Raw genomic sequence first — 22,087 nt, 5'->3', positions numbered from 1 at the left:
AAGCACTTTAAACTGTCAGTTTTACAAAACGTTTTAGAAAGGCATTAAATAAAACCATAAAAAAACAAACAATAATTCAAATACAGTTTAGATGTTGTAAAACAAGAAATAAGTTCATAAAAAAACACTCAAAAGAAAACTAACAAAAGTGTTCGTAACTTTCATGACTCGGTTATCATAATTTGAACGGAAAATTGAAAACTGTAGATAAGTAGTACTTAGCTTATTGTTAATAACGATTTATCAAACAACGGTAATTGTAGTCGCGTTCGTGGAACCACCACTGTGCGTGACAAAATGAAAATTTTATATCTGCTTATTCCGAATTTAATATTAGCTGAAAACTCCTTGACTATCGAATATTACAAGAACCTAATTAATCAACGGACTAAAGAAGCTGAAAATTATAAATAACCAGAAAACAATGAAGAATTCAAGGATGGACTCCAAGCTACTGCTACAGAAGGTGAACAAGATTAATTAATAATTTCGCAACCCAAACTTTTTTTAGATTTTGGTTCCTTCGATTTTATTATAGTCGGTGCAGGTTCTGCCGGTTCTGTCGTCACAACGCGGCTGTCTGAAATTTCGGATTTCAAGATACTTTTATTGGAAGCGGGAGATGAAGAAGATAACTTTAGCAACATTCCTGGAATGTATTCTTATCTACAATTCAGTAAAAAAAATTGGGGGTTCTTCACAGTTCCTCAAAAGAAGTCCTGTTTAGGTAAGACTTTTTGTTTATCTCTGTTTCTCACCACTTTATTTAAGGGATGAAAGATCACAAATGTTTCATTCCACGTGGGAAAGCAATCGGTGGTTGTGGTGCTATTAACACTGTCAACTACTTCAGAGGAAGCCCGAAAGACTACGATAAATGGGTGGAGTTAGGAAATCCTGGATGGGCATTTAAAGATGTTTTTCCGTATTTTCTGAAATCTGAAAATTCACAAATTGATGGTGAACCAGGATACCATGGAAAAGGCGGTCTGTGGAATGTTGAATATTCTGAGCCTACATCACCGCTGTATCCTATTTTTTTAAAGGCGAATTCGGAGCTTAATGTGCCTCATGTAGACTACAATGCTAAAACCCAAATTGCAGTCTCGCAAACTCAAATTAATATCAAACATGGAAAAAGACAAAGCCTCGCAATTGCGTTTTTAGACAACGCAAGGGATCGAAACACCGTCACAGTTGTAACTAAAGCTTTAGTAACAAAAGTAATCATTGATCCTAAATCTAAAGTGGCACAGGGAGTTGAGTTTGTAACACATTCAAAGAAATTCAAAGCTGGAGCTGAGAAAGAAGTTATTCTTTCAGGAGGTGCTATTGGAACTCCCCAAATTCTAATGTTGTCGGGAGTAGGTCCTCAAGATCATTTGAAAGAGTTGGGAATTGACGTAATTGCGGATCTACCAGTTGGTCAATATCTACTTGACCACCCTTTCCTCCCGAATCTCGTTTTCAGGACTAATTATACTGTTGAAAGTCTCGAGATGGAAAAACAAATTAAAATGTATTTAAAGGGTGGAGGTCAAGGAGGGTGGCCTTGACAAAACCAGCAAATGTAGATGGTTTTGGCCTTTTTAACACTGGAGAAAAACCCAAAGACATTCCCACAGTTGAATACATTTTTTCTCCACAAACTGGAAGCAGCAGTCCTATAGGCAGCAAAGCGTTCAACTCCAACGACAATATCGTCGAAAATTTCTTGAGTAAAATTAATCCAAAAACAGATTTATCGATACTACTTATAGCACTCCATCGAAAGTCGCTAGGACAGATCACTTTAAAATCCGCAGATCCTCTGGATTATCCCAACATTGATCTAAACATGTTCGATGAACAGGAAGATTTTGATACAATGATAAAAGGCATCGAATTTATGATTAAACTATTTAAAACAGAACCCTTTAGAGCCATCAATGCAACACTTCTTGATTATCCAATTTGCACAGAATTTGAGAAGCTTTCCAAAAAGTTTTAGGAATGTATTCTTCGACACATGACGAGCTCTTTTAATCACGTATGCGGAACGACTAGAATGGGCCCCAATCCAAAAACTTCTGTAGTTGATAAAAATCTGAAAGTTCACGAAATTGATCATCTAAGAGTCGTGGATGCAGGAATTTTCCCATCGTATATTTCCGGACATCTCAATGCTCCGACTGTCATGGTAGCGGAAAAAATTTCGGATCATATTGTTACGAGAAGATTCTGGAAGCTTCGAGCGCCAGCGCTGGAATGTTCCGTGCGTTTCGAGAATCGCCGTTTCTAGAAGGTCGCTGAGTCATAGGCGGAACTCCCGAATATTCTCGCAGCGCTCCAGCATTAGGCTAGTAGTAGGGGAATATCTGTATATAGGGGAGTAGCGATAGGATTGTAGATAGTCTAGTATTTGGAAGTCCTGTAAAGTGAATAATTGTGAAGTACGAGAGTGTTCATAGTGCACAATAAAATTGTTATTGTTACAAGCGAGACTTTTGATTCTTCGGCCAACGTGACAACTGGTGTCAGAAGTGGGATCCCGTCCAGCATTGTGATCGAGAAAATTCTGGAATTTTCGATCGGAAAATTCGTGACATTACCGGACTGTGACATTGTTACCTGATTGTGGACAATTTTTATGCCTGTTCAAACCAGACAGCAAGCCGCAGAAATGGAGGGGCTACAAGAATTGATGACCACTATGATGGCAAAATTGGAGACAAATTTAGAAGAAAGAAGACAAAAAGAAAAACTAGAAGAAGAAGAAAGAAGACAAAAAGAAAAACTAGAAGAAGAAGAAAGAAGACAAAAAGAAAAACTAGAAGAAGAAGAAAGAAGACAAAGAGAAAAACTGGAAGAAGAAGAAAGAAGACAAACAGAGAATGCAGCAATCCTGAACCAGCTTAAAGACATGGAACAAAACATGAACGTAGCCATTATGGTTAAGGTCGATGAAATTCAAAAAGAGGTAGAAGAGTGCATAGGAGGCGTTAAGGAGGAACTACTAGGCGTCAGAGAAGAAGTAGAAGAGTGCATAGGAGGCGTCAAGGAGGAACTACGAGGCGTCAAAGAAGAAGTAGCAGAGCGTCTTGAAGGCGTTGAGGGAGAACTACAAGGCGTCAAAGAAGAAGTTAAAGATCTGGAGCGATTTAAACAGCACATGGAAAATGAGTTACTTCGCTTAAGGCGTCAAGTTCCAAATAGGACCGGTCTGACCACAACGAAAGAAATGAAACCTCCGACTTACGATGGGTCGACCTCACTGGACAATTACAAGCTGCAATTTGAAGTGGCGGCCAAACAAAATGGATGGTCGGAAGAAGAAAAATCCTCATTTCTGATAGTTTCCTTGAGAGGGGCGGCTCTGGACCTGCTAGAGACAGTTCCAGGTCGAGACAAAGAGCGGTACGACCAGCTGATGGCAGCGTTAGAGGCCAGATTTGGAAACCAACACCTGCAGCAAGTATACGTCTCAGAGCTCAAGACGCGGCGGCAGAGAACTGGAGAGTCTCTGCAGGAATTCGAGGCAAGTGTCAAGCGCCTCGTTTTGCTCGCCTACCCTTCGGCTCCGGCGAATTTTGTGGAACAACTAGCTGTGGATACGTTCCTGCAAGGGATTCGAGATCCAGAAATACAAAGAACGGTCCGACTGGGCAGCTATCACTCCGCAAAAGAAGCTCTGGTGCGCGCTCTAGAGGTGGAAGCCGTTTTCAAGAGCTCTGTGAACGTCCCCGATTACCGACGAATTCGAGGTGTGGGTATTGACGAAGAAGAGGCAACACCTACCGCTTTCGTCACGAAAGCCGAGCTAAACGACATCCTCAAGGAAAACAGGGAGCTACGGATGGCACTGAAGCAGCGAACTAGCCAGACCTGCTATCGTTGCGGAAAACCAGGCCATTTTAAACGTGACTGTAGGGTTGTTCCTAGGAACGACCAGAACGGTCCCCAGTCACGTCCTCAGCAGTCGGAAAACTAAAGCCCAGCAGTGTCAAGGGGCACACACTGGCTGGGGAGAGCACAAGCCCCAAAGTTATTTCCGTTATGCGTTTGAAGAGGAATTTTGAGAGTTTGATAATTGAAGGAAGTGTGAATGGGAGAAAAGTGAAGATGACGGTCGACACCGGAGCCATGGTTTCCCTTGTGAGAAAGGACATGTTGGACAACAGGACATCTCTGGAAACAACGAGTGCTATTTTAAAAACAGTCACGGGAGATGTCGCCACAGTAAGTGCCGAGGCAGAGGTCACGGTCCAGTTGGGAGGTATGAAGTTTCGGCATCGGGTGCTGGTGGCAGGAATTGAGGATGAGATGATCCTGGGAATGGATGTTATTGGACGACATGGGATTTCCTTTAATCACAACGAGAAGATCCTCAAGATTGGAACCGAAAGCTTTGTGTTATCGACCCCAGAAGTAAAAGAAGATGGAGTGAAAGCGTTCGCCTGTGAAAATACTTGTGTGGATGGGAACAGCGAGAAAGTGATAAGTGTGCGTTTAGGAAGTAACTTTGGGAGCTGCGTTGGAATGATTGAACCGACCAGAGACATGACAAAACCAATTCTTGTTGGAAAGACACTAGTAAAAGTGACGAAAGAAATACCTGTGCGGGTGGCGAATATCAACCCTACTCCAGTCACGATCAAGAAGGGCGATCTAGTTGCTGTGTGTGTTCCGATCTCCAGAATAAGTGACGCACAGCCATCAAAGAAAAACGTGAAGACCGTGAAAAAGTTAAAGCTGGAGGTAGACACGAGTGACCTTTCTGAAGAAGAGGCTCTTAAAGCGCAGGCTTTCATCAAGAAGAATAAGGACGTGTTCGCCGTTGAGAATGAACCATTAGGAAGAACGAACATCGTTCAACACAGAATCAATACGGGCGACCATCAACCCATCAGACAGGCACCGAGAAGGTTACCGTGGGCGAAGCAAGAGCAGGCCGAACAGTTGGTAAAATCCATGCAAGAAGAAGGGATTATTGAAGAATCCAACAGTCCTTGGTCTTCGCCGGTTGTGCTCGTAACCAAGAAAGACGGTAGTACAAGATTCTGTGTGGATTACCGAAAACTCAACGATGTTACCAAGAAAGACAGTTTTCCATTACCCCGGATTGACGACACTCTCACAACTCTGTCAGGGTCGACGTGGTTCTCAACCTTAGACCTGAAGAGTGGATATTGGCAAGTGGGACTTCATCCCGAAGACAAGGAGAAGACAGCGTTTTCCACGGGAAGTGGCCTGTACCACTTTACGGTTATGCCTTTTGGGCTTTGCAACGCACCCGCTACATTCGAAAGACTAATGGAATGTGTGTTGCGTGGATTGACGTGGAAAACTTGTCTGGTTTATTTAGACGACGTTATGGTCATGGGTAAAAACTTCGATGAACACCTGAAGAACCTTCAAGAAGTGGTAGACCGGTTTAGGGGTGCCAATTTGAAACTTAATCCGAAAAAGTGCCATCTATTTCGGAAGAAAGTGGAGTTTCTGGGGCATACGGTGTCATCTGAAGGAATCAAGACCTGTGAAGATAAGATTCAGGCGATTAAGGAATGGCCCAGACCCAAGGACAAGCACGATGTGAGAAGTTTTATTGGACTTTGCACGTATTATCGGCGGTTTGTAGAAGGTTTCGCCAACATTGCTGCACCTCTGCACAAACTAACGGAAGCAAAGGCATCATTCAACTGGACATCAGACTGCGAAAGCAGTTTCAAGCGACTGAAGTTAGCTTTGTGCACTAGCCCGATTTTGAGCTACCCCAGGACTCATGGGAAGTTCGTCTTGGACACAGATGCCAGTAACATCGGCATTGGAGCAGTGTTATCGCAGGTGCAGGATGGAGAAGAGAGAGTGATCGAGTACTACAGCAAAGTGTTGAGCAAGCAAGAGAGAAATTACTGCGCTACAAGAAAGGAATTGCTGGCCGTTGTAAAATCTGTAGAGCATTTCCACAAATACTTGTTTGGCCACGAGTTCTTGATAAGGACTGATCATGCTGCCCTTACGTGGTTACTACAGATGAAAGACGCCGAAGGACAAGTGGCTAGGTGGATTGAGCGGCTACAGCAATACCACTTCAAAATCAAACATCGACCAGGAAAGCAACACAATAACGCTGACGCTCTCTCTAGAAGACCTTGCATGGATTGCAAGCAGTGCGCGAAGATTGAAGGGCCATTGCCGGTAAACAGGATGGTTATCGGTTGTGATGATGACTGGACTACGGAGAATCTTCGGAAGGATCAACAAGCAGACCAGGAAATTGGGCCACTGCTGGAGTGGAAGGAAGCGGATAATGGAAGGCCGCGTTGGGAAGATGTCTCGGAAAAGAGTCCAGGGTTGAAGGCGATGTGGGCGCAGTGGGACTCACTGCTAGTAGAAAATGGGGTACTGAAAAGGGCTTGGGAAAGCGCAGACGGGAAGAAAGTAACCTCCCAGTTACTAGTGCCCAAGAATAGAGTCCCCCAAGTACTCAAGGAGGTCCATGACGGGACATCAGGCGCTCACTTCGGAGTGAACAAAACCTTAAGTAAGATTAGGCAGCGGTATTACTGGGTTGGCTGCCGGGAAGATGTCGAACGATGGTGTAGGAGATGTTCAGTTTGTGGGGCGAGCAAGGGACCTCGAACGCGAACTAAAGGAGGCATGAAACAATACAACGTGGGAGCCCCGTTCGAGAGAATCGCTCTAGATGTGGCCGGGCCATTTCCAAAAACTGATGATGGCAACAAGTACATCTTGGTTGTGCAGGATTATTTCAGTAAATGGCCGGAAGCGTATGCCCTTCCCAACCAAGAAGCCACAACAGTAGCTCGAGTCCTAGTGGATAATTTCTTCAGCAGGTTTGGAGTTCCACTCGAAATGCATTCCGATCAAGGAAGGAATTTTGAGTCTGGCGTTTTTCAAGAGATGTGTAAGCTGCTGGGAATTAGGAAGACTCGAACCACACCCTTGCACCCGCAATCCGACGGCATGGTCGAGAGATTCAACCAGACGATGGAGGAACATCTGTCCAAGGTAGTGGAAGAGCACCAGAGGGATTGGGATCGTCGACTGCCCTTGTTTATGATGGCCTACAGAGCTGCCATTCATGAAACCACGGGAGAAACACCAGCGAAGATTATCTTTGGAAGAGAGCTGCGTCTCCCTTGTGATCTTCTGCTTGGTTCGCCTGGGGCGGAACGAAAGGAAGTACCGGAATTCGTCGACAACCTGAGAGAGACCCTACTGGATACACACCACCTTGTGAGGCAGAGGATCAAAATGGCTAGTGACAGAATGCGGTCCAGATATAATGTGACGGCTAATCATGAAGGATTCAACGAAGGAGACTTGGTGTGGTTATTCAACCCTCGGCGAAAGAAGGGCCTATCTCCGAAGTTGACACCTACATGGGAGGGACCGTATAAGGTAATCAAGAGAATCAACGACGTGGTGTATCGGATCCAACGCAGCGCCCGTTCAAAGATGAAAGTGGTTCATCTAAATAGACTTTGTAAATATCACGGAGAATCAGGTGTTTGGTCTGATCGGGACGATCAGAACTAAGAGGGGGGCAGTGTTACGAGAAGATTCTGGAAGCTTCGAGCGCCAGCGCTGGAATGTTCCGTGCGTTTCGAGAATCGCCGTTTCTAGAAGGTCGCTGAGTCATAGGCGGAACTCCCGAATATTCTCGCAGCGCTCCAGCATTAGGCTAGTAGTAGGGGAATATCTGTATATAGGGGAGTAGCGATAGGATTGTAGATAGTCTAGTATTTGGAAGTCCTGTAAAGTGAATAATTGTGAAGTACGAGAGTGTTCATAGTGCGCAATAAAATTGTTATTGTTACAAGCGAGACTTTTGATTCTTCGGCCAACGTGACAATATCAAAAACACATACGGATACTTGAAATAAGTTTAGTTTGTTGCGTTTTCAAAATAAAACATTTATTACAGTTCCCAAATTAAATTTTAAGTTTAAATTTGCATTTTTTGATTTCTGTAGATAGTTTTCCACTTTTAGTTGGTTTATGATTGCTATGGCCTGTTTGGATAATATAAAAAAGCGAGCGAAGCATTAATTTTTCCAAATCATACATTATTTACAAAGCAAAGCAAAGCTGTGTTAAACAAGACCTCTTTTTAACCGGAAAGTGTCTACAATTTCTTTAAATTCAGTTGAGTAAGAAAACGGAAAATGTTCAAGAAATTACAAATTCAACTTTTTAAACCAGTTATTAGTAAATTCCATTCTCAGGGTGGCAGTTTATTCTATTTACAACTTTAAACAGATGACTAAATTTCGTAACAATTATTCTCATTTTTTTTTATTATTTTTTAGTTGGGCGTAAATGTCGCTGATAACGAAATCAAATGTCAGAACATAACTAACTATTATTATTAACTCATCATTTCAAGTAAACAATATCATTATTTCTATGTAGGCTTTTAAACTTTTAGAAAGCACTTTAAACTATCAATTTTGCAAAACGCTTTGGATATTGTAAAAATAACAGGAGTAATATAAACTTGGCAACACAAGAACGTTTTACTGGCAGCGAAAAAACAAACTAACGTTTCAAAAGTTATTGTGATATTTTGATTAACAACAAATAAAGCAAACTTAAGATTATGTTAAACATAAATAATAAAAAACGAAATAGTAATGACTAATGACAACGAAATTAGTAACAATTTTGGTTTTTTAAATAATTAACTAAAATTAATCAGCGATTATAAAAAACACGTTCATAAAAACACTCTCAAATAAAAAGTCTTTAGAACTGTTTTTAAAGTTTTAATCACTTTCACTTGCATAGAAAATTGAAAACACCAGATAAGTAGAACCTATTAAACTTAGTAGCCACACTTTATCAAATAGTAATTTTAGTCTCATTCGCTTAACCACGCCGTTCATAACAAAATGAGAATTTTATGTCTAATAATCCCACATTTAATATTAGCTGAAAACTCCTTGACCATCAAATATTACAAAAATCTAATAAATCAACAAACCAAAGCAGCTGAAAACTATAAACTACAAGAAAATAATGAAGAATTTAAAAGTGGACTCCAAGCTTCAACTACTACAAAAGGTAAACAAAATAACAACTTCGCAACTTATTTGTTCTTTTAGAGTTTGGTTCCTTCGATTTTATTATAGTTGGTGCAGGTTCTGCTGGTTCTGTCGTAACAACAAGGTTATCAGAAATTTCCGACTTTAAGATTCTTTTATTGGAAGCCGGAAGTGAGGAGGATGAATTCAGTAATATTCCTGCGATGTATTATTATCAACAGTTCAGTAAAAGAAATTGGGGGTTTTCCACAGCTCCTCAAAACAAATCTTGTTTAGGTAGTGGAAACTTTTTTATTCGTCTTTTTAACTCGTCAATTTAAGGAATGAAGGATCACAAATGTCTCGTTCCACGAGGGAAAGGAATCGGCGGTTGCAGTGCTATAAACAATCTTAAATACTTCAGAGGAAACCCTAAAGATTACGATGAGTGGGTTGAGTTGGGAAATCCTGGTTGGTCTTTTAATGAAACTCTTCCATATTTTTTAAAATCTGAAAATTCACAAATTGATGGTGACCCTGGATACCATGGAAAAGGAGGACTATGGAATGTTCAATATTCTGAACCTACGTCACCGCTGTATCCAATTTTTTTAAAGGCGAGTTCGGAGCTAAATATATCACATGTAGACTACAATGGTAAAATTGAATCTGGAGTCTCGCAAACCCAATTTAATATCAAACATGGAAGAAGACAAAGTCTTGCAACTGCGTTTCTAGACAATGCAAGAGATCGAAAAAACGTCAAAATAATAACTGAAGCTTTAGTGACCAAAGTAATCGTTGATGCTAATTCTAAAATAGCACAAGGAGTAGAATTTGTAACACGTAGAAAAAAATTCAAAGCTAGAGCTAATAAAGAAGTTATTCTTTCGGGAGGTGGCATCAGTACCCCACAAATTCTAATGTTGTCAGGAATAGGACCAAAGGATCATTTGAAAGAGTTGGGAATTGAAGTACTTGCAGATCTACCGGTTGGTAAACGTCTTCTTGATCACATTTTGTTCCCCACTCTGGTATTCAGAACTAATTACACTGTTGAAAGCCTTAAGATGGAAAAACAAATTGAAATGTATTTAAGTGGTCTAGGTCCGTTGGCAAAACCATCAAATGCAGATGTTGTTAGTCTTATTAACACCGGAGAAAAACCCAAAGACGTTCCTACAATAGAATACATTTTTACGCCACAGTCTGGAAGCAGCAATCTGATAATCAACAGAGTGTACAACTTCAACGATAATATCGTCGATAATTTCATGAATAAAATTAATCCAAAGACGGATTTATCGATACTACTTATAGCACTTCACAAGAAGTCTATCGGACAGATCACTTTACAATCAGCAAACCCCATAGATTACCCTAACATTGATCTAAACCTCTTTGACAATCCTGAAGACATTGATACGATGATTAAAGGAATTGAAATCATAATTGAGCTCATCAATACCAAACCATTTAGAGCAATAAATGCAACACTTCTTCATTATCCAGTTTGTAGCGAATTTGAGGAATTTTCTAAAAAGTTTTGGGAATGTGTTCTCCGTCATATGACGTGCTCTTATAATCATATATGCGGAACTACTCCAATGGGCCCCAGTCGTGAAACTTCTGTGGTTGATAAAGATTTGAAAGTTCACGGAATTGGTCGTTTGAGGGTCGTTGATGCGGGAATTTTTCCATCGATTATTTCTGGACATATCAACGCTCCAACTGTTATGGTGGCGGAAAAAATTTCAGATCACATCAAGAAGACGTACGGCTATTTGAAATAAGATGATATCTTTGTTTTCAATTTTCAAATAAAATGATAAAAAATTCTATTCTTGTAATTTAAATTAGTTTCCCTTAAAATATTTTCTAATATTTTATTACCAAATTATAAACTACAAGAAGACATTTAACATCATCATTAACTGCAGAAATATTAATTATTATTAAAAGCGTATTTTACAATAATTCCATAAATACCATAATATCCTTGAAATTTCTTTGCATAAAACCTATACTTAATTTTTTCTGCGTGCAGCTATGTTAAATAGTTATCATAGATAAGGTCCTAATTTATCTAAAAGAATTCTTTGTTGTGTAATTTCGCATGACGAAAGTATTACAATAATAAAGGTTTTTATATTTTTTCATCGTTAAAAATAAAAAAGTAAGGCACTCTAAACTATCAATTCTGCTAATCATTCAATACTACTGCACGTGTGAAAAATAAGTCATACATTATATTTTGAAAAGTACTTTTTAAATACAGTACAGTCTAAGAAACTCCATTTTCGATTTTTTCTTCGTACATATTAAACTTTGAGTTTTATCGTAATTAATTTAACAAACAACCCTTAGATCTTTATAAAAATCAAATTAATAAGCAATTAATAAAATGAAAATCACTTTTTGCATCAAATCAAGCTTTATTGAATAGAAATTGATTTCCAAATTTCGTTCAGGATTCTTTTTCATTTTATATGAACAGTAAATGAGAAATGACAAGAGAAATCCTGTAACGAGGGTCCACTTTAGTCTCATTAAAACCTTTCAATCAAGAATGAACGAAACTTTTTTACCGAATTCATATCAGCATTTTTTCTACGCCAAGCACTGTGAAAAATGTTTGTGCCAACCATATCAAACGTTTTTTAGCATCACATTTACTTGCATTGTTACTGTGTAAAATAGCAATCATGGAATTTGTGGTAGCTAACTCAAAATAGACATATTTATCATAGATATAAACCTATAATTACAATTTGGTAAAGTATGTACGAAAGCCTTCAAATACAAAACTTTTTAGCATGTGTTAATTATATACAGATAAAAAAATCAACTTCTTACGTCTACACATAATTGTTTGCGTGTAATATCCACAATGGCACAATCTTGAGACATTTGTATTGTCGACTACAACAGAAACAACACGCAAAAATGTTAATTTTGTATACAATTCTTCCGACTTTAATATTAGCAGAAAATTCATTGACCATCGAATATTACAAGAACCTAATAAATCAACGAACTAAAGAAGCTGAAAATTATAAATTGCCGGAAAACAATGAAGAATTCAAGACTGGGCTCCAAGCTACCACTGCAAAAGGTAAAGAACAATAGTGAATAATTTCGCAACTTATTATTGTTTTAGATTTTGGTTCCTTCGATTTCATTATTGTTGGTGGAGGCTCTGCTGGTTCTGTTTTAACAACAAGATTATCAGAAATCTCTGATTTGAAAATACTTTTGTTGGAAGCTGGAGGTGAAGAAGACGATTTTAGCGAAATTCCTGGGATGTTTTATTATCAACAGTTCAGTAAACGAGATTGGGGGTTCTACACTACTCGCCAGAACAAGTCGTGTTTAGGTAAGGTAGGTAAGGTGTTTTTTTAATTATAAATCTAACTTGCGCATTGAAGGGATGAAGGATCAAAGGTGTCACATTCCAAGAGGGAGAACAATTGGTGGTAGTGGTGCTACTAACAACCTTAAATACTTCAGAGGAAATCCGAAAGACTACAATAAATGGGTTCAGTTGGGAAATCTTGGTTGGTCTTTTTTCGAGGTTTTCCCGTATTTTTTAAAATCTGAAAATGCACAAAATGATGGTGATCCCGGTTACCATGGAAAGGGAGGATTGTGGAATGTTCAATACTCTGAGCCAACGTCACCTCTGTATCCCGTTTTTTTAAATGCTAATTCGGAGTTTCAAGTTCCACATGTGGATTACAACGGCAAAACTCAATGTGGAGTTTCCCAAATTCAATTTAATATTAAACATGGGAGAAGACAAAGTCTTGCAACTGTATTTTTAGACAATGCGAGAGCTCGAAAGAATGTCACTGTCGTGACCAAAGCTTTAGTGACCAAAGTAATCATAGATCCTAAATCAAAAACAGCACAAGGAGTGGAGTTTGTAACAGAAAAAGAGAAGTTCCAAGCTAAAGCAAGAAAAGAAGTTATCATCTCGGGAGGAGCCATCAGTACTCCCCAAATTTTAATGCTCTCAGGGGTAGGACCAAAAAACCATTTAAAAGAGTTAGGAATTAAAGTGATTGCAGATTTACCGGTGGGTAAAAATCTTCTTGACCACCCTTTGTTCCCAAATTTGGTGTTTAGAACCAACTACACCATTGAAAGTGACAAAATAGAAGAGCAAATTAAAATGTACTTAAAAGGATTAGGTCCTTTGACAAAACCAGCGAGTGCAGACGCGGTTGGGCTTATCAACACTGGAGAAACACCCAAAGACGTGCCTACCATTGAATATATTTTTACCCCACAAACCGGAAGTAGTACACCCATAACCAATAGAGTATACAACTTCAACGACAAAATCGTCAACGAGTTCACGAGTAAAGTTAATCCAAAAACAGATTTATCATTGCTTCTCGCATTACTCCACGAAAAATCAAGAGGACAGATCACTTTAAAATCCGCAGATCCTCTAGATTATCCCAACATTGATCTAAACATGTTCGATGAACAGGAAGACGTGGACACGATGATTAAGGGTATTGAATTTGTAATGGAGCTTTTCAAAACAGGACCGCTTAAAGCTATCAATGCGACACTTCTTGATTACCCAATTTGCACAGAATTTAAGAAGTTTTCGAACAAGTTTTGGGAATGTCTCATTCGGCACATGACAGCCACTATTTACCATCCATGTGGAACGACAGCAATGGGCCCCAATCCCAGAACATCTGTAGTTAATAACGTTCTGAAAGTTCATGGGATTGGTCATTTAAGAGTCGTTGATGCCGGAATTTTTCCATCGACTATTTCTGGACATACTAATGCTCCAACTGTCATGGTAGCGGAAAAAATTGCAGATATTATCAAGAAGACGTACGGATATTGGAAATAATGCACAATAAGGACGCTCCTTTTCTTGCACAAAGCATTGAACTGTATAAAAAAATTGAAATTTATTTAGTTTTAATGTAATTGGATGTAATAATAAAACGCAATAACTCAATTATTTCTTTCGATTTATTTTATTTTCTTACAGTCCTTTTTTTCAGGAGTTAAAAGCTTGAATTATACTCTCTACGTACAGCGTTATATATTATAATTTGTAGCTTGAAATAATTTAGCTTTATTCCTGATAAATTATAGAAGCATAAAGTGAAATATAATTTTTTTTTTATGTATACAAAGTGAGTCATATAATAACGAGACTCTAACGAATTGAAACTGCAACACAAAATACACATTTCATAAGCAGCGCGTTGTAAATTTTTTTTCTATAAAACTTGCAAACATAGTTACAGTTGGTTTAGGTTGCAAATGTCCACCCAAGGTCACAAATTTTCATCGTGTAATTCGTTCCTGTTGCAAATGTTGCAATTGCAGTGTTGTTTTGGCGGTACAAAAGACGATCGTGTAAGTTCTGTCATAGTAATGCGTCGCTATTAAATTTGTTCGTTACTGTTTTTAAACAGCAATCGCATCTGATGAAAATTTCACTTCACTTGCAACCTAAACCGACTGCTGTGGATAAATTTGACATTAGCAATAAATCTATGAAATAAACAAAGCAAATTCTTGCAAGTATTTGTGTTATTGTGTTTAGAATCCTCATGTTCAGTAAATGTTCAATAAATGCTGTTGCAGTCGCCAGTCCTGCACGACGATAACCTGGTAGCACCATTTAGAACAAAATTTTAGGTGTTTAGAGACCACGATAATAATACACTAACCAAAAGAAAGAATAACTAAGGCTCGAACAGTCACAGGTATGCAAAATAAGGTCTAAGTAATCAAAATTCATAAAATGCACAAAGTGGATGTACTATCGGCGACACCGAAAAGTGAACGACTTTTTCGTTGTCATGGATTTTTCATTAAATTTCCATAATGTAAATCACACTTTGACCAGTGGCGTCCTTTTTGATTTTTCTCTAAACATTTTATTTTACCTATACAACTCTTACTAATCAGCAGCCACTACTCTTAGCGACCGATTTTCATCAAATTTTGCAATAGCTCTTGGTTTTTCGACTACAGTTTAATATTTAGCCGATTTTAACTACTTACTGTCATCAATTGTCATAAATGACAATTAGAAGTGCGCCTATGATTTAAAGTGAAAATTACGCTAGACAATTTAGCCGTACATATTTCGTTGTCGTCAATAATACAACGTAGATCCTTAATTTTTTTAGAAATATTTTGGTATCTAATGACAAGTGTAAGTTGTATTTTTTATTGTGTTTCCAAGTCATTACAGTCCTGTTATCAGACAATTCACTTGGTATATTTACATATTCGCACGTCACCACTGCAACTTTTCAACGCAGTCTTAAATATCGTTCAGAACAGTCAGAAGCTACAATATACTAAAATATTTCAAATGAAAGACGAAAAAAAAGGAATGCAACTGCTTCTTCTAATCTTGCCGTTCGTAGCAATAATCGTAATACTGTATTATCGGACAATGCCATAGATCACTAGAAACATGTTAAAAAAAATCCATGTCTTCAATTTTTCATGATGGAATTGACGAGTAGAAGTTTAATGTCAGAATTTACGATTTCTGTGCAATAATTTTAAGTTCAAATGAATTTGTTACCTAAAGAACATTTTGCGCAAAAGCATAGTGCAAAAAAAAATCGGAAAAATCTTGTAAGGAATGCCTGAAAACTGTTAACAAGATTTTTGAATCACCAATCTCGTGAATTGAACCAACAAATCAGTGTGGCATCGTTCACATGAAACCATAGTTAAATTACTCGTTCATAAACCGACCTGACTAACGCCAACAATACAACAGCAACGTTGTTACTACGACTTTGAATACTGGAAATTTAAATAATTTGGGAAACAGTTCAGCAATGTTGCCATTTTCTTAATTTTCTTTTGGTCCTCCTGCGTAAACAGATAGTCTGGATTTTTTTTTAACATTTTTTTGGTACTCTGGGGGATCATGAAATTACCCCCTTTCAAGGTGGTGCGCCACTCTCCGGACAGCCTGTATGTAAAACAAGTTAAAAATGATGAAACTTTAAAAAATCAAAATCAAAATTACTTATGTTATACAGTAGACCTCTCAACATTCGCGGCCCCTTTGAAATAAATAAAATTCTTAAACGGAAATGTCATACAGCTTTTATGTTTTTTCGGAACAATTCTACGAAATATTGCACAAAATACGTTTCTGTTTTCTGTCATTTCTCTAGTACTTTTCGTTGACTTAACATGTCTGAAGTTCTAGAGTTAATAGACTCAACATTCGCGTCTTAAAATTGGATCGCAACCCCCGCGAATGATGAGGGTCCACGATTCATACATTATATTATAACAATAAATATGTTTTTTTAATATAAAACACAAACACCTAAAAATGATAAAAAAAAAGTTAAATCAATAAATGAGACGGCGTTAACAGACGTAGATTCTTAAATGATCCAACTATTTTGTATATTAACAATGCATGAGTCGGTTTCATCCATTATTCATTCAATTATTGTTTTAATGTAAATTGCCTATTAAGTAACGAGTTAATCGTAGCAACTTTTACTGAATAGAAGCATTTTGTCCGCACTTATTCAAAGAATTCCGTAATAATTAAATAGATACTGCAGCAAAATATGCCAACTATACTGCCACATTTAATTTTCCATTAGCAACATGCAGTTTCAGCTTATTGTTATTATTGTTGGTGATAAAATTGTGTCATTTATTTAAAATAAGCGCAAGTGTATCCATTAACGATAGGAAATTAGTATTTACCAACTCTCTGAAAACAGTTTATTTATCAAGTCGACCTAAGCAAGAAGCATACTTTAACCATATAATAATCTCTACTAAATAGCAATGCAACTGGTACTTCTAATCTTCCCACTCGTGACCATTGTTGGTGGATCCCTCACCGTTGAATATTACGAGAAGCTCATCAAACAGCGAATTAAAGAAACTGATTCTTTTAAAGTGCCCCACCGGAACGAAGAGTTTAACACCGGATATAAATCTCGCGACGTCAACGGTACAGTTTAAAAATCGCCTATTCACTTACTCACAAATTTTCAGATTTTGGTTCTTTCGATTTTATTATAGTTGGAGCTGGTTCTTCAGGTTCAGTCTTAGCCACGCGACTTTCGGAAATTGACAATTTTACTATACTTTTATTAGAAGCGGGAGGTGAAGAAGACGACTTTAATCAAATAACGGCTTATAACTCATATCTACAATTCGGCGAAATGAATTGGGGATATTACACAACACGTCAAAGCAAAAGCTGCTTAGGTATGTAATTTGACGGGTTTTCCTCCCTAAGTTTGTGTTTCTCAGGAATGAAGGAACAGAAATGTAATATGCCGCGAGGAAAATCGATCGGTGGTAGTAGTGCAATTAATGCGATGATGTTTATCAGAGGTCACAGTAAAGATTATGATAAATGGGTGGAGTTGGGAAACCCCGGATGGTCTTTTAAAGAAGTTCTTCCTTATTTTCGAAAATTTGAAAACTCACAGATCGATGGTGATGAAGGGTACCATGGAAAGGGAGGCTTCCTAAATGTAGAATACTCTAAACCACGAACGCCACTTCTTCGAAACTTCATCCAGGCTAACATTGAAGCAAATATGACTATCTTGGACTACAACGGACGTGATACCATTGGTGCTGCAGAATTACAATTCTCTTTAAAACGCGGTAAGAGACAAAGCACTGGAACCGCGTTCTTGCAGAATGCCCGCCAACGAAAAAATCTTAAAGTACTAACGAAAGCACTGGTAATAAAAGTGGTTATAAATCCTAAAACTAAAATAGCAGAAGAAGTGGTATTTGTACAAGACAACAAAAAATACAAAGCCGCTGCGCGGAATGAAATTATTCTGTCTGGAGGTGTTTTCAACACTCCGCAACTACTAATGCTGTCAGGAATAGGTCCAAAATCTCATTTAAAAAAAATTGGAATTAAAGTACTCACAGATTTGCCTGTTGGTAAAAATCTACGAGATCACAACATGTTTTCGGCTTTAACGTTTCGAACGAATTACACCGCTCAGAAACAAACCACACGACATCTAGTAGAAATGTATTTAAAAGGTGAAGGCCCTTTAACTCTAGGAGCAGCTTCAGAGGCTCTCGGATTTTTACCTCCCAAAAACGGTCCTCAAGATATCCCTATAACTGAATACTTCTTCGTACCACCAACTGGCACTCCCATGCCTATCATGAGTAGAGCCTACAACTACAACAAGAACCTCCATGAGAACTACATGAATAAAATAAACCCCCAAACAGACATAGGAATATTAATAGCACTACTCCATCCCAAATCTAAAGGCACAGTCTCTTTGAAATCAGCGAACCCGATTGACTTTCCTGAGATTGATCTAAACATGTTTGATAGACAAGAAGATGTTGACAACGTGATCGAAGCCATTAAATTTGTTATCGACCTTTTCAAAACGAAGCCGTTTAAAGAAATTGACGCACAACTTCTGGATTATCCTATCTGCCAAGAGTTTAAGAGTTCTGAGAAGAAGTTCTGGGAATGTGTTATTCGGCAAACGACAACTACCATTTACCATGCATGCTGTACAACTCCAATGGGCCCAAATCCGAAGAATTCCGTCGTTGATACAAATTTAAAAGTCCTTGGGTTAAAGAATTTACGAATTGTCGATGCTGGGGTGTTTCCTACGACTTTGTCGGGACACCCAAATGCTGCGGCGATTATGATCGCGGAAAAAATTTCCGATGTAATTAAAAAAGAGTATGGCTACAAAAAAGAGACATTATGGATATTGGGTATTTAATATGAATAAAAAGAATTTAAGCTCTGGTGAAACAAGTCAAAAAAAATCTAAATTACACAACGTTTTTTAAATTGTAATGTCGCCCTAGTTACATCCCTGTACCACCCGCGACTATGCCACAGTGCAACCTCGACACTTTGTTGTATTATATAGAGTCGTTAAAATGTCATGTGCAGTAGTAGAAATTCATAGTTAGACGTAGTCAATGATAGTTATTCTTTAGATAGTTATAATTAGAAGAAATAAATATTTAAAAAATTAAAACCGTTTTCTAACATCGAAAACTCCCTCAAGTCGTTAACTTGCTAATAGGTCCACTTTTAATGATTGTATTTATCGAAGATAGAGAAATCTTTTTTTCATATTTTTTGTCGACAAATCTGATCTTTGAAAATTTGGAGATTGAAAGCAGATCGTTTCTGAATTATTCTGAAATAATAAAATATCAAATTATTATATCTTTTTGTTATCCTTTAACTTCGAAAATTCGCTTTTGCTAAAATGAATTTAACATCAAAATAAATTTATGGTAAAACATGAGAAAAATTATCACTGTTCTGTTTTAACGTGATTTTTAATGTTATTATCCAATTGAATTTACGATCCTAAATAACAATTTTTTGCAAAAATATTTGGTATTTAACTAGGGATTTAGTGATAAGTTCACCACAAATATAGTTTTATGTTAGTTTACTTAATTAACTTAAGTCAATATTTTACATTGTTATGTAAAACGAGACCTCCAAAAACACCTTCCCAACCAAGAAACAAATTTTAATCATAATTATACCAACCAACATAACGAGATATCTATTAACGAATTCTATCCAACCAGAAGCGTTTTAAACAGGCAAAGAGATGCAGTTCTTATTTTATACTGTTCTAAGTACAGTTTTTGTGAGTGCTCATTGTTCACTCTCCACTGAATATTACAGCAAACTTATAAATCAAAAAACCAGTCAAGCGAATAGTTATGAATTGCCCCGAACTAATGAAGAATTCAGGAAAGGAGTCGAATCCAAAGCAATTTACGGTAAAATTATTGTTATTGTTTTTGTGCATCTACAGCGATCGATTTTAGATTTTGGATGTTACGACTTTGTCATCGTTGGCGCCGGTTCCGCCGGCAGCGTCCTAGCAACAAGACTCTCGGAAATCAGTGATTTCAAAATACTCTTGTTAGAAGCTGGAGGTGAAGAAGACGACTTCAATCAAATTATGGGTATGTTGACGTACCTTCAACTGAGTGACATGAACTGGGGTTACCAAACGACGAAGCAGAACAAGAGTTGTTTAGGTAAGTGCAGTTTCGTAAGTGAGAATTTTCTGATTGATCCACAGGGATGGTGGATCAGAAATGTAACGTCCCAAGAGGAAAAGCCATCGGTGGTAGCAGTGCCATCAATGCAATGATGTACGTGCGAGGAAACCCGAGGGATTACGACAAATGGGTGGAACTTGGAAACGATGGATGGTCGTACGAAGAAGTACTCCCTTACTTCATCAAATCAGAAAACTCGCAAGTTTATGGTGAAGAAGGTTACCACGGGAAAGGTGGTCTGTGGAATGCTCAGTACTCCTTACCACCTGCGGAGCTACTTCAAGATTTTCTCAAAAGCAATGTGGAATTGGATGTTTCAGTGTCAGATTACAATGCGTGGAACCATCGTTGTGCAAGTGAACTACAATTTAATATTAAAGCAGGACAAAGACAGAGTGCTGGTAGAGCATTTTTATCGAGTGCTCGTAGCAGACGAAATCTTAAAGTGGTCACACGTGCTTTTGTAACAAAAGTGAAGATAGATCCATTAAACAAAGTGGCAACAGGAGTTGAATTCATATCAAACAACAGGAAATTCCAAGTGGTTGCAAAAAAAGAAGTGATTTTGTCGGGTGGGGCTGTTAACTCCCCGCAACTTTTAATGCTATCAGGAATAGGACCAAAAGCCCACTTAGAAGACTTAGGAATTGAAGTCCTCGCTGATCTGCCCGTGGGTCAAAAAATGTTAGAGCATCCAATGTTTCCCGCTTTCTTTTTCAGAACAAACCACACTAGTGCAATGTTTAACAACACAGAATTGATAGAACTGTATTTGAAAGGTTTAGGTCCTTTAACTAGAGGGGCTGGTGCTAGTGGCATCAGTTTCATCGATACCACAAATAACTCCCTGGGAATACCCACAATTGAATATCTCTACGTTCCTTCGGGAGGAAATCCCGTACCGATTTTAGCTCGCAGCTATAACTACAATGAGACCTTACAAAATTTCATGGCTCAAATGAACCCAGCGACTGATAACACCATTCTGTTAGTTTTACTCCACGAGAAGTCAAGAGGTCGATTGACGCTAAAGTCCTCAAATCCTGTAGACTTTCCCAATATCGATTTAAACATGTTAAACGAACAGGAAGATGTAGACACCATAGTTGAAGGAATAGAGTTTGCATTGAAGCTTCTCAAAACTGAAGCCTTTCAAGCAATGAACGCGACGCTTTTAGAATTTCCAATTTGTACCGATTTTGAAAAGAATTCGAAATCATTTTGGGAGTGTATTGTACGACATATGACGATCACGATATTCCATGTCTGTGGAACGACTCCAATGGGTCCCAACTACGAAACCTCCGTGGTGGATACAAATCTAAATGTTCATGGAATTAGAGGACTGCGAGTTGTGGACGCCGGTGTGTTTCCATCGACCATTTCTGGTCATACCAACGCGCCTGTAATAATGGTGGCGGAAAAAATCGCGGATGTTATCAAAAGACATTACAGTTATGATTAAATAAATTTTAAATTTTCTTAAAGTCGCAATATCACATCAGAAAAACTGGAGTCAACCCTTTTCAGTTTGATTCATATCCCAGCTGCTATTAATAATAAGGGCGTTGGGGTTAACCGCAGCAGCCCCAGCTCAGTCGATAAAATTTATGACATGTAACCAAAACGAATTAATGAAATTCAGTTACACACATTTGTAAGTTCATTGTTATGCATAGTTTGGGTAGATTAATTTACTTAAACGTAATCAAATACGCATTACTACGGTAAACACATGTGTATAAACAACAACTGCACCTCGATTTTCAAACATCACGACTATACATCAATGTGGTAGTTTAATTAAATTAAATTTGTTACCGAAAATGTCTAAAACCACGAAATGCAATAAAATAATGCTGAGTGTTATTGGAATGGTTTCTTGATATGACGGCCTTTAACCGAGTAGATATTTTATCGGTCACGTTGTTATGCTATGTGTTATGCATTTGGTATAT

The 22,087-nt window shown here is 38.0% G+C and overlaps 5 protein-coding genes, 1 long non-coding RNA gene and 1 pseudogene across 7 annotated transcripts in view; 6 read left to right on the top strand and 1 right to left on the bottom strand.

The window, feature by feature from the left end:
* The window catches only part of Pgant2 (polypeptide N-acetylgalactosaminyltransferase 2), a 53,722-nt gene that overhangs the window by 8,993 nt on the left and 22,642 nt on the right, over positions 1 to 22,087 (bottom strand). The gene's annotated exons all lie outside the window — the stretch shown is intronic.
* LOC148169954 (glucose dehydrogenase [FAD, quinone]-like) lies at positions 298 to 2,284 on the top strand (annotated as a pseudogene). Its single transcript, XR_015770586.1, has 3 exons — positions 298 to 466; positions 512 to 727; positions 772 to 2,284. The product of XR_015770586.1 is annotated as a glucose dehydrogenase [FAD, quinone]-like (transcript).
* LOC148169953 (glucose dehydrogenase [FAD, quinone]-like) lies at positions 8,651 to 10,870 on the top strand. The gene is made up of 3 exons (XM_088043341.1): positions 8,651 to 9,069; positions 9,111 to 9,326; positions 9,372 to 10,870. The coding sequence occupies exons 1-3, from the start codon at positions 8,898 to 8,900 to the stop codon at positions 10,820 to 10,822; spliced, it is 1,839 nt and encodes a 612-aa protein (XP_087899467.1). The 5' UTR covers positions 8,651 to 8,897; the 3' UTR covers positions 10,823 to 10,870.
* Positions 11,955 to 13,917, top strand: LOC148169952 (glucose dehydrogenase [FAD, quinone]-like). Its single transcript, XM_088043391.1, has 3 exons — positions 11,955 to 12,144; positions 12,190 to 12,405; positions 12,458 to 13,917. The coding sequence occupies exons 1-3, from the start codon at positions 11,976 to 11,978 to the stop codon at positions 13,906 to 13,908; spliced, it is 1,836 nt and encodes a 611-aa protein (XP_087899517.1). The 5' UTR covers positions 11,955 to 11,975; the 3' UTR covers positions 13,909 to 13,917.
* On the top strand, positions 14,305 to 14,728 carry LOC148169951 (uncharacterized). Its single transcript, XR_015770630.1, has 3 exons — positions 14,305 to 14,426; positions 14,486 to 14,594; positions 14,658 to 14,728. It is a non-coding gene; the product is annotated as an uncharacterized LOC148169951 (long non-coding RNA).
* On the top strand, positions 14,644 to 19,018 carry LOC148169950 (glucose dehydrogenase [FAD, quinone]-like). The gene is made up of 4 exons (XM_088043029.1): positions 14,644 to 14,779; positions 16,858 to 17,028; positions 17,073 to 17,288; positions 17,334 to 19,018. Exons 2-4 carry the CDS (start codon positions 16,860 to 16,862, stop codon positions 18,806 to 18,808), a joined length of 1,860 nt encoding a protein of 619 aa, XP_087899155.1. The 5' UTR covers positions 14,644 to 14,779; positions 16,858 to 16,859; the 3' UTR covers positions 18,809 to 19,018.
* Positions 19,715 to 22,015, top strand: LOC148169949 (glucose dehydrogenase [FAD, quinone]-like). Its single transcript, XM_088043486.1, has 6 exons — positions 19,715 to 19,841; positions 19,890 to 20,105; positions 20,150 to 21,583; positions 21,635 to 21,746; positions 21,818 to 21,856; positions 21,928 to 22,015. Exons 2-6 carry the CDS (start codon positions 20,027 to 20,029, stop codon positions 22,013 to 22,015), a joined length of 1,752 nt encoding a protein of 583 aa, XP_087899612.1. The 5' UTR covers positions 19,715 to 19,841; positions 19,890 to 20,026.

Source organism: Gnatocerus cornutus, chromosome 8, assembly GCF_029298725.1.
Source record: "Gnatocerus cornutus isolate USDA-ARS CGAHR chromosome 8, icGnaCorn1.1, whole genome shotgun sequence".
NCBI lineage: Eukaryota > Metazoa > Arthropoda > Insecta > Coleoptera > Tenebrionidae > Gnatocerus > Gnatocerus cornutus.
Note: the sequence above shows the minus strand (reverse complement) of the source record. Positions and strands in the feature narration are given on the sequence as shown.